Source organism: Astatotilapia calliptera, chromosome 13, assembly GCF_964374335.1.
Source record: "Astatotilapia calliptera chromosome 13, fAstCal68.1, whole genome shotgun sequence".
Taxonomy (NCBI): domain Eukaryota; kingdom Metazoa; phylum Chordata; class Actinopteri; order Cichliformes; family Cichlidae; genus Astatotilapia; species Astatotilapia calliptera.
Genome location: NC_137434.1, coordinates 12,239,671 through 12,252,770, shown reverse-complemented (window position 1 = coordinate 12,252,770; position 13,100 = coordinate 12,239,671). Strand labels below are relative to the sequence as shown.

Here is a 13,100-nt window from a genome sequence, read left to right as displayed (position 1 = left end):
CACACACAAATGATATTGGTGGGTTTTCTTTATGAAAGTTAACTTGACTCTATCTTAAGGTAAAAACGTGTGTACATAAAAAAGGCTTGCTTTAGTTTTATGAGGCTTCTGACTTATAATATTTAATCACTGGACTCAGCAAATATCTGGAGTCTGTGCTGCAGTCTGCCAAGTTGACTGAGACAAGATTCAAAGAGGCTTTCAGTCATTAGTGAAATTTATGCTGCTGTCATGTCACATCGGCACCGAGATTCAAGTCTGTAATTGGAAATATCTTGTGGTGATAAACAGAACAGAAATGCCTAAAATTCCATTACTTTAGCCTGAGTGAAAGTCAGTGTAATGAATACCATATGTAATGGATTAAGTGTTACAATCGCCAGTGGTACTGAGCTGGGAGTGATTAGAAGAGCATGATAATAAATCAATCAGTCAGAGGCATGTCAGTAAATATCAGTGTTTAATGGAACCCCTTCTCGTTTCATATAGGTTTTACTTTTAATAAATATAAAAGTACAATCATTGGTATAAATGTGCAACTTGCAAACAGAATTCATTTGCATACATTAACTTGATGTTACACTACATTGCAAGCAACATGAGACACAGCAAGGTGCAGCGTCGTGTTCACATGAGTCGAGTTAAGGATCAACATAAATAACAGACAGATAAAGCAGCTTCTAAAGTGAGAGCTGAATGTCATTTGTTGCTCCATATTATCAGCTCCCCTCCTAAAAAAAACACACAAAAACAAACTAACAGGGACATGTGTCTTGTAAATCTGGAAATTATGCTCCGGATCAAAGCCAACAATTGGACTCTTGTTAAAGATCAGAAGCAGCCAAGCTGAGCAAATAATACATCATTCTGTTACTGAGCTGCTCGGCTGTTTACCTGCCCGCTGGTAATAGCCATTTCCAGCGTGTTCCAGCCAAATTGATGATAATACAGTTTTTCCCCCTGAAACGAGCATCTTTAACAGTCTTGAAATACAAAAGAGATCGTGCACTCTTCCGTAGCAGAAACTGGAGAGAGCAAAGTGTTATGCATCATACTGTGATTACAGAGAAATTTGCTTGAATAAATGATAATGCCATTAGCACCATCGACGGCTTTAAAGGTCAACGCTAACAACATTTCCAGTTTCTTCTAATGTCAAACTAACTGTTTTTCATTATTGGACTGGTAAAGACCACTGAAGCGTTGCTTTCTACTTAAGCTATTTCACACTCAAATAGCCGCTGATTAGCAAATATTTGAATGTGAATACAGTACAGTATGTGTTGACAGAAAATAAATGATCTCAGTGGTGATTTTAACTGCTGATAAGCTGATGGAGAGTCACCGCTGTGTAATCCAGATCTGCTTGGATTGGAAATTAGGTGGAGCGATTAACCTGACTGTTTCTGAAGTGAATAAAATCTGGCTGTAAAACAGAAGGCAGCTGGACTTCTTTAAGTTTTTTCAGAATGTATCACGTCTCGTCCAAGAGGCTTCTTTGGATCTACAACCAAAGGGTGGAGAGTCCACCCCTAGTGGGTGGTGTCCCTTAGGAGGGTCATTGACCACTATTAAGTCTGGAGTAAAAAGAGGAGTAATGGGACCATTCTGCTCACAGTGTTGCCTGTGTTGTGGGTGTCTCACGCCAATTTTGACGTCACATCACATGTTGCATGATATAATCTTGGATGGTCCTGCACCTCGTGATTTTTGTAACCTGGCACGTTCCACTGCAGCCGCTGCAGCTGGATTAATCATGCAGGTTTTTACTGCCATGTTATTAATATTCTAGCACAGAAGCACAGAGACGTACAGATATACAGAGGGAGATTTTGCAGCTGTTTGGAAACTTGAGAGTTTCTGGAAAAAACACACAAAGTCTTGGCTTCTGGTTTTGATGAGGCTGCGGTGGGGAGCAAATCAACTATTCCAGCGGGTATACTGATGCCTTAAAAGGGCTATCTTTGTCCACGGTGAATGCCCATCGTTAAACAGAGGTACAATGCAGTCTTGAGGTCTCTACCCAGGCTCCTCAACCCTCACTCACATCTTGTGTCAGCTGACTTCAATAGGTCACATGATGGGGTGTAGCAAGTTCTCATGATGGTCTCACCCAAAACCTGTGGTACCTGTGGTAATGACCCACATCTTTTTCACTCCTTGGCTCATGTGATGATGCACATAATCAACAGTGCGTCAGAAACTCTCTTAGTGTAAAACCTCAACTAGGGTTTAAATCCTTTTAACTCTCTACCTTCAGTTCTAAAACCTTTTGGTGTTAGAACTGAAGAAGCCACTTGGATGACAGACGAAACATCTTCAGAAACCTTAAAGGAGTCCAGTTTTTTTCATGCTCCTTAGACTACCATGACCTGGATGACTGAGAACCTACAAAGTCAATATTATGTACAAATAGTGCTTACGTCATTTTAGTCCGAGCCCGTGAATCATGTGAACATGAACGACTATATTACAATACAAAGAAAAGTAACTGACACATTTAGGACTCTTTTATGCTGTTCACAAATACAAACATACAGTAGATCTTAGGACCACCTGTCTCCTCTTACAGAAGATACAGAGGACAACGGGGCAGTTAAAACCATTGCAATCAATGGAGATCAATTTTGCAAAATGCAAAAGGATAGTATAGTACAACACACAAGGTCTACACACTATAATTGTTTCAATAAGGAACCTCTGTCATATGCAAGGACTAAAGTAAGGCAATTGATTTCAAGCCATGCATGCATTTTTAGATGAGCAAACATTACTCTAAGTAATATATTCAGTGTTATAACAGCCTGATGTGTCACGCCTAAGGAAATTACATTTTAATTGATATTATATTGAGTCACGTAACTTTTCGGGGGATTATGCTTAACATATGATAGTCCTTGGATTCCTGTTCTCAGTTCTTTACACTCTTCTTTGGATACACAAATGCATACAAACACGTATGATCCTTGTTGAAAGTAAGGTTAAAGATACAGCGCAGCTGACAGCTATAGAAGCATTCCTGAAACCTCTACCACTGTAGCCTTAAGCCTCAGGGGGGAGATGAAGGTTAACACATCATTTAGGAAACATTAGTCTAGAGAAGTGGCAGCAGTGCTTCTCCCCTTGGACATACTGTAAAACAGGGTAACACCATTGAATTCAAACTACAGTATATCATTTGTTACAACATGCCCATGCTCCTGCTCAAATGTCCCAGGGTTTAATACTTACTTTTCTATTACTATCAGAAATATGTGCACAAATCATGAGGATTCTGCTGCTGCATGTGCCGCATCACCTACACACTGCTCGCTTCCTTGTTCATGAGCTGCCTTGTTGGAAACTGTTAAAATAATAAACTGACATTTTGGGAATTACATGCAATTGCTGTCTTGCAGAGAGGTAAATGAGCACACTGGTAACACTTGGTGTGAGCTTGGAATCAATCATCTCATCTAAAACTCTGTCAAAACGCAAAAGTAAATATGTGCATTTCACAAAATGCCAAACATCTGGAAAAGCATCTGTGTTTTGTTTGTTTTTCTAACATGCTCATTTTCCATAGGGGTAGTTAAACTCTGGATGCTGTACCTGTCAATCTGCTGACCGACTGTGTGAGAGACATGTGACAGTGAGACTTTTTCAATCATCCACGAGTAGACATTTCGAAAGCTATATGTAGAAAAATAGACTTTAAAGAGTACTCTAGTTTTATATACAGCTATCTTGTATGGCTTCACCATAATGGCATGCGGGAGAAACTAAGACGAGCCTGAAGATTTAACTACCTGAGTCATTTTCTATTTCTCTTGGTGACACTGGGGAGTAAAACCAAATTATTCAGATCTATGCACAGGAATGATAAAAATCAATGGAAGGAAAGATCCAGATCTAAATCACGCCTTACTGTAAAAGCGCTTCATAATGATATATATATATATATATGTCTCATATTCACAGTGTAAAAGTGATGGGCGTGAGGAGAGAGAGCTGCAAGTAAAAAGGAAGCGGGAGAGTTCTGGTGCAGTGTGCGTTAAGTGAATGCAGAGATGACAAGGGTGGGGGTGGGGTGTGTGTGGGGGGGGACAATCAGATGCTGAAGATGGGAGAGTTGAGCCATTGGTTGAGAGAGACCATCGATTTGCATTGGCCACCTCTTTTCTCTCTGCTTCCCTCCTCTTCATCAACGTGTCCCGGACAGTTTAACTATCAACTTCTCCTCCTCTGTCACGCTGTTTACAAACATCAAACGCCATCACGTGGCTTTAAATCTCACACACACACCGCCGCTTCGGAATAGATAGTTGCCGGCAACAGGGACATTGATCGTGAGCCTGACAGGGCAACCATATCCTCCGCAAACACCCTCCATCCATAAAACCTTGGCTGCACATTTATGCTGAACTCAAGACAAAAAAATCAAGCTTTGCAGGACTTTAGGCCTTCTTCTTCTTCTTCTTCTTCTTCTTCTTCCTTTTTTTTTCACTCAAAATGCACAAAAAAGAAAAAAAAGCATCCATCAGTGAAAACAAATCCTTACAATGATGAATCAGTTTTCAGTCTAGCGACTACGACTGACCCGGCCGTGCTCAGTCAGCATCATTTAACATAATGTGCCCATGGAATAAAGCCACATGCAATTTATTTGCTTGTCAAACTCCTTCCACTTTCTTATACATACATACCTTATAAATCCTTAAAGCTGTTTCTTATTTATTCAGCTCTCCAAATACATGTCTGCATGCTGCAGTGGACGAACAATTAGAAAAGCTTTATCGTTTACTTCCCTTCGCAGACAGCTGTAAGCTTTAAAAAAAAAAAAGAGGAGAGAGAAGAAGTTGGGAAGGTGCCCTCTTTTACCCTTTGAGTCAAAGTCTTTGGCCGCTGAAGCATGTTCTTAGCTGATAAGAGGACCAGTTCCTTTTTTTTTTCCAGAAATGGATTTTTATTCTTCAACTCTTTTCTTTTTCACCATGTTGAGCAATGCAAGAGGAACAAAAATGAAACCAATCACCTGAGGATAGATGAGAAAAACAAGGGGGGGGGGGGCTCTGCGCAATCGTAGGAATGGTGCAAAAAAATGCATGAGAAACATATAATGCATAGATCAGTATGTGCTATATCATTCGGCGATTACGCTCCTTTTACATCAACATTCAGTACGCACATTTAAATAAACTGGCAAAACCTCAAACAGTAAATACTGTGCTGAACGTTTCCCTTGACTGCTTTACAGCACGTCATTAAAGTTGTATAAGTCTGATAGGATAGAGCGAGTGTAGCAGACTGTGTCCTCTGCAGAATAACACTGATGTATAAGAGACTTTGTCTGAGACTCAGTTTGTTCTGGGTTGGGACTGAGGTCAATGGGCGATTGTTGGTTCCCACGCTTCCAGGTCAGTTTATGTTTTCTATTGATGACTCTGTGCTTCTCTCTTCATACCATCACCACCACCATCATCACCAAATCATCATTAAAATCATCACCATTATTATCATACCTGTATTATCACAGGCCAAACAAAAGTATTTTTAAAAAAATCATATGTATCATGCATGTCGATATTACACTGGCAATCCCTTTCGAGAAAAAAAAAAACCTCAGACAAAACTTTTTGTGTTTTTATATGGCGATCAACCTCTGGGTTCTTATTACAGTACGAGTGTAAAGTGCCCCCCACACCCTCTACCTGGAGTTACTTGTCTCTGCCAGTCTGTTGTTCATGATACCCAGAGCACCAACCCCCCCAGAGAAACCATTATGGCGTGAGCTGCCGCATACTGTCCTGGGATATCCGTTGGCAGACTCAGACAGCTGCTTCTGCATGATGGCCAGCGACACTTTGCTAGAGGCTGCCAGGTCTTTCATGGAGATCATCTCCCCCGATAATCTGCGGCCCTCTGCGTCACTGTCACAAGGTCCGTCTGAGTCGGGCGGCTGACCAAACCGACGCTGGCGACCTTTGGAACCCGGGCGGATGGCATTGCGTCTGCCCAGGAAAGCATTAGCGTTATTGCAGCGCTGGCAAAACAGGCAGCTCATTTTCTCCAGCATCCAATTGAGCACCTGCTTGATGACAATAGAAATAACATTGAATAGCGAGTAGATGCAGCACACACCCATTAGCATGAAAAAGAAGTTGGCCACCCTGTAAAGGCTTTGGTATTCGTAAGCCGCGCTCTGGCTGCTGACAAAGTCCCCAAAGCCAATGGTGCTGAAGGTGACAAAGCAGAAGTAGAGAGAGTCTAAGTAAGCCCAGCCCTCAACGGGCGTGTACATGGCTGATGCACAGCAGGAGATGGTGATGGCTGACAGGCCAAGTATCAGCATCACGTGATACACCGAGGGCTTCCATCCTGGCAGGGAGTAGGCTGAGAAGTCATGGCGGATGCCTGGTGGGAGTAGGCCGCTGTTCCTGATTCGTCTCTCCCTCACAGCCTTCATCACCACAGCCAGCAGTGTGATGATGCGCTCCAGGAAGAGGTTAAAGAAAAGGATGGTTCCGGCACAGCCCAGAAGCCCGTAAAAGATCAGGAAAACTTTGCCTGCAATTGTCACAGGTGTCGTCATCCCAAAACCTGCAGAAACAGAAAAGATATCACGCGTTCAGCCATGCAGCAGAGGCCACGACCGGATTTTCACCTACGAGATGTTTGCAGTTTCCTCACAGGAAGTGAGTTTCAGGCCAGGGAAGTGATCCGTGAAAGAAAAATAACCTCAAAATCTAAAAGAGGATTAAATGAGGCTTGAATCATTCTTCTAAAACATTTTGCCTAGTAATTAAAATGACGTAAAGCCGAGGATTAGCTGTGCAAATACAAATTATGTACAGAAAGTACTGCATGATAATTTGACTCGATGCTGATATGAGAATGCAAGCTTTTACTGGAAGATTAGTGTCTGAAAAGTCATATACAGAGACAAAGGAACTGTGTGATAATTATGTTTTGCACTGTGAGAGAGAATAAGGGGAAAGCGATAAAATCCAAAATATATAAATATTTGCCAACAAGAAAAAAATTGATCATAATTTAAAAAATGAAGAAATATGTCCAATAATGGTGTAGCAGCTTATTCAATATTAAATCCTTGCAGATATTTAAGCCATTACTTGTATTATTAGTTATTAATAGTTAAATCTTTTAAAAAGAACCATTTGTATAGTGAAAATTGATTGTGAAAAACCTTGATTCTGTATATTCAGCATATTTTTATTGCTGTGAGTAAGAAAAATCAAATAACTTAGAAGGATATCGAGAAGAGGATGCCAAAAATAAGCTGGGTTAAGCCTTCTGAATATGCCCCCCCCCCCCCTCTTCAGCTGCGTCTGGCTTCCTGCTATCGCCTGATTTCTTAGTCACTTTGAGCGAGTGTTCAAGCTGAGGAAGTGGTTATTAGAGCAGAGGAGGGAGGATGTTTATGGATTCTGCTGCGTGTTGAAGGAGCACTCCTCAAACTCGAGTGCCACAGGTTTGGCTCTGATGTAAACATGTGTCTGATATCTGGGCATGGCATTGTTTCGCATCAGGTCAAATACTTGGAAGAGAAAAGGGTGGAACCAATTAAGGCAAAACAATAATTTAAGTCGTTATCTTCAATTAAAATGAGAGGTAAAATAAATAGCAGAGGTTGCCGCCCATACAAAATGTGCTTATTATCCATCCAGTATCCTATTTTACAAAACAAAAGCATCTGACCAACGTGTCTATTACTGGAGCCACTATGGAAACCCCACATTGCAGAGAAGTCGTGAAATCTGCAGTGCATCATATATTTTCCTTCTTGATTAATTTCCAAAACCCGGTATAAATAAAAATTGTGTAAAACATTATATGAATTTATATGTGCAAAGCATACTCTAAAAAACAGCCAGTACAGAAATACTATGCAGCTTCTGCAGGAGACCTGCTACATGCATATTCTCCCACTGACTGATTTTTCATGTGCAAATTTTCTGCACATATATCCATACGTATGTATATATATACACACACACACATATGTATATATATATTTTTTAAGTGGTTATTTGTATGCATGCTTGGGACGCTCTGTCCAAGGCCAAATTGAACACACACACCTAAGCGCACACAGAGTGTCGAGCCCCTTATCTACAGAACAGCAGATGGTATATTTGTCAACAAATAAAATCGTGCTGAAAGATCAAGCAGTTCACTTTCAGGCCAAGGTTAATTGATTTTTCCATCATGGCTATCCTCGTTCTCAATCTTCTCAGTGCATTAGGGCTGTGCTTTACCCCTTTTTCCCACCAGCCACCCTTGTCAAGTAATAAATGACATCAATATCCAGACAATACTTCCTTTATGATAGACAAAATGGCTTTTTTGCCCTTATCTCTAGCACTGAAAACCACTCTCACGCAGGTTTGCTGTTGACACGATGGGTCATTTAGATCAACACTGATTGATACAAATTGCTTTATGGACAACAGGGAATATAAGCCCCACGCGTCCACACATGCACACCTTATGGCTTCCTACACACACGCGTACGTACGGTGGTTTTCATTCCAGACATGACATAATCTGCTTTTGTGACCATTACAAAGTTCAAGTAACATACACCGAAGCAACTGAAAGGTGAGGGGCAGCGATTACCCAAATTAAGCCCTTCAGTGAAATCCTATTTCAGTGTTTCATAGTTAATTAATTAGCAGTCCAAGTCTCTCTAACTGAGCTGAATCATAGGGAAAACAGATTACATCTTCTCAGGGCACACAGAGACAGTCTTCCGCACCGTCTCTCATTACCAAGTAAATTACCTAAGAGAGGAAAAGGCACCAGGCATCGATTCAGTGTAGCATTTCAGAGCCATTACTCCAGACTACTGTGTCAGGACACAGTAGGGAAAACAGGACAATATTAGAAACCAAAGTGCAGGAGAGCCAAAACCAAAAGATGCTAAACTCTGTGTTACTTTTATTCTCAAAGACTTCTTCATTTATTCTTTAAAAACGCTTAAAAATATTGCTGACTTTTGTGAAAACATCAATTTTACCCACCCGGTCTCAGCCAAGATGACTCATTTAATTCGGCCGAACTTGATAAGGCAGAAAATCATACGTGTGCAAATCCAATTCAGACAGAGCCCTCTGAGAACATTTATTCATTAACATTAAATAAAGTATGCTCAACTCAACACAGAAGATGATGTTATGCTCTAATGACTAATGATGCTTACCCACATAATTAGACACCAGAGATTCAACCAGGAAGAAAATGATGGAAACGGCGCCATTAGTATCCATTACTTACCAATGTGACAGTTTTAAGAGGAGAAGAAGAAAAAAAGATGATCTAATGATTATCTGACGGTGGGCGAAATGAAATAGAGGGAAATTGCTATTACACGGTAGTGAATCCAACCTTTTATCACCGAGAGTCGAGTGTAAATCATATTCACTTTGCTGCTGATACAGTTTAAACTGAGCAGCTTTTATTACAGTCCAGCGACAAAGGGTTCATTAAGTCCCACAGTAAAGTTAGGACCTAAACAAACAGCTCTCATTACTGTGTTTTTTTTTTTTTTACAGATATATCAATGGAGATTACGAATGCTCTGCACTTAACTTGATTCGCTTAGTAGTGTGCTCGCCTCTAAGCAGAAATCAATCATCAGCTTTTGCACTAAAGAGCCACTCTAAAATCTAAAACACTTAACAGACGTTTCATTATCTGCAGAGATCGCTGCACAAAAGAGTTAATAGCAGCTATTGCAGTAAATAACACTGCACCGTTCAATCACTCTTCATGTCAGTCGAGTGACGTTTCCTCTGGCAAATTGAGATGAAATGTACTATTCAATAGCAGTTTGTGTAAAGAAACAATGAGGCAGCAGAAATAATTTCCTCATAAGCATACAGATGTATTCACTGAAGTGTTATAGTGAGGGATTAGAGGCAATTTTACAGGTGGAGATGAGGCTGCAAATATTGGTTTTGGTTATTGCCAATATACCAGTCAGTCAGTCAGTTTGCCTCACAATACTTTTCAACTTTCAGATCCAATCCAATCCAGATCTGTGGCACTCAAACTAAAGTTTCAAGCTGCAGTAATCTTTTTCTTTTTTACGACAATGGCTTTGATGATTATAATTTCAAAGGCTCTGTTTATCTGGGGAAACCTACAGATAATTATGTTCAAACTCTGCAGTTCCTCTCAGCTATATGAAGTGTTTCAGCACCATTCTGTGCACTATTACGAAAGTTTTGATTTTATATAACTGCTCTCTTTAGACTAATTTTGCATCTGCATCAAAAGCAGGTGCCTGTGGCTCCTGGAGGTGGAGGGTGGCACGTTATTTTTTTTATCCTTGGCTCCTCTGATTTGAAAGTCACGAATGTCCTTGGACTATATACTGAACCATTCAGTGATGTATGAGTGTGTCGATGACAGGTAAAATGTTTAGTGGCAGAAAAGTATGCTTTTAGAATGCGTGAATCTGGTTTGCAGTGTAAAAGTGCTTTAAGTGCGCAGTAAGAGCAGAAAGGTTCAGGAAAAAAGTACCAGTCCATTTGTTCAACAGTTACTGAAGACCAAAACCAGAGTGAAAAGAAGAGTGCAATGCTGTCAAGCGTCTTTAAAAATCTCCTAGGCGGGTTACGTTGCCACAACTATAAAGGCAACAGAATAAAATTTACGAGACAAGCTCATGAAACCTCTGAGTGAGCACTCGTGCCCTGCAAGTGGAGGCATTCAGGAACTCCGTGTTCCTCAATGTTTTCCACGTCTGTTTGATTTATTGGTTTCCCCGTCTGTGGCTGCAGCATCTTTCACTTTACTTCCTGTTTAACTTTCAAGCCAGGTTCCACATGTTGCCCCCTTCCTTTTCCCACCCCTCGTTAGCACCTTGATTGAGTTCACCTGTACTTCATTATCCCTCTTCCCTCCCTCATGTTTCCTAGGAGCCTATATGACAATGCAGCAGAGAAGGAGGCTATGAGTGGCCTGTATGACTGGAAACTGTTTCAGTTAATTACAAACCCATCATTAAGATTACAACTGGGTATTCTGATCTGACTTAGACACTAAACTACAAATGAATATGTTCCTGCGATGAAAACATTCATGTGGTGTGTGAGACATTTTCAACTCGCTTCTTTCAGCGGCAGCCCAGGTGGTGTTGGATAGTCTGAGCACAACTAAGGAATAAATATTAGAGCAAAATTCCAACTAGGAGGCTGACATACAGATTTTTTGCAAGATCGACAACTAGCAAAGGTCAGATTTGCCTTGTTTTGGGTTATATTGCTATTTCAAGGCTTCTACGCCAATTAAAGTTTTTTAAACTTGGTTGCAGCTATTGGAGGGGAATATGTTTTCCTAAGGATCCATATTTCTTGTTGGTTCTCGTCACATAAAGACAAATACTTTAGATTGTTTCTATAACTTTAGACTCTAACGTTAGCTCATAGAGGTTCAGGAAATCTTTTGGGAATGATGAAACAAGTGAACTGATTGGTCAGCAGGAGGTGAGTTTGTGAGTGCTGATCTCTTATCTCCAACATAATCTGCTCTGGAGCACATGACCATGGCAATATGCTCAGATTAGAGTTAACTCTCTTGTTTGATTCACTTAGCCCTAAATCCTACTTCATAGTCCAGGTCGGTTTGCCAACTGTCCTGTTTTTCCTGGGACATCCCGTATAATGAGCAAAATTGGTTCGTCCCGCGTATATTGACCTTTACCTGCAACGTTGCATACAGTGTGTATTTACACTATGCCCAGCTGGTTGTGCATTGTGCTTCTGGCACACCAGAGTGTCCCTTATTTGATAGTTAAAAAGTTGGCAACTCTAAGTACAGGCTTCAGCTTTGGTCTGTTGGGACCAATTTATTACTTTTATTGCAAATGGCAATGTCTTCCTGTAAGTCTCTGCTCCTGTCAGGATAAAAATCTTTCATTATGCAATAAGGACGATCAGTCAGACCAACACTATCGATTTAAAGTAATGCTTGGTCAGTTCGTGTTTTCCCTATAAATTGCCACCTCTGTGCGTGGGATTAATACACATAAATTCTGATAGAAAACCGTGCAAACACTCCAGGCCCAAATAGAAACTGGAAATATGATCTAACTGTCAATTCAAAGAAAATTATGGTGGAGTAATCTAATCCATACCAGGTGTGTGCAGTAGAGCGCACCTTGGTGCTTGTGTCATATTTAATCAAAGGCCACTTTAAACTTTTATAAAATAAAGTTTCCAGAAAAAGGGATATTGATTTAGTTTATGGGGGGGGAAAAGCCTCATAAGGCCAGTCATCATGAAGCTGAGTGCATGTCTTATGTTACAACCAGTCTGCATGGACCAAGGTAACGTCAGGTAAGGTCAGAATTAATTGGCTGCACCAAAATGGATGGAAAAGACACAATGCAAGGCAAATATAAAATAAAGCCAATTCAAGTGGGTATAAAATCCTAATGGAAATCCACAAGAGAACGAAGGGCAACTAAAAGTGCTGTATTTTCACTATACATATATATATATATATATATATATATATATATATATATATATATATATATATATATATATACAGATATACAGATTCAATATATGACTGTTTTGCAAAGCAAAAATCTCATCCTTGCATCCTACTGGCCCGTGTCCCCAATTAATATACTTAAAAAACAAACTCTTACTCAAACTGCTTTCCACTAGTGGGAACAGTCCTAAATTTGCCCGATAAGAGCCGCAGCGGAAAAATGCCACGCAATGCCCTCTGATGGCTGTGTTTCTGTGACAAACAGGAAATCATTAGTCACGGGCGCGGCGTAGTGGGGGTCTGCAGAGAGGACAGAGGGCCGAGGAAGCAGCAGCATGGCCAGACCTGAGACATCAACGCCACACCATCTGCTGAGGAGTTGCCAAGATTACTGGCAGACTGGAATAACAGGAATGTTCACACTGTGCTGCCAGCTTTACAAAAAGCAGATGATAGAGTGGACGCAATGCCAAGTTTTGCTTGAGATGTGGCTGCGTTGTTGTATCTGTTGACTGCATACATACAAATTAAACAAAGACTGTAGCATTATATATTAAAAAAAAAAAAACCTAAGCCAGGGTGCCTGAAGCAAA

General features: G+C 40.6%; 1 protein-coding gene across 1 annotated transcript in view; it reads right to left on the bottom strand.

Moving 5' to 3' along the window:
* Positions 1 to 446: 446 nt before the first annotated feature.
* Positions 447 to 13,100, bottom strand: part of kcnk12 (potassium channel, subfamily K, member 12) — a 30,121-nt gene continuing 17,467 nt past the window's right edge. The window contains exon 2 of the mRNA XM_026191024.2: positions 447 to 6,579. Within this exon, the coding sequence (XP_026046809.1) occupies positions 5,687 to 6,579 (893 nt within the window). The 3' untranslated portion in view covers positions 447 to 5,686. The remainder of the gene's footprint in view (positions 6,580 to 13,100) is intronic.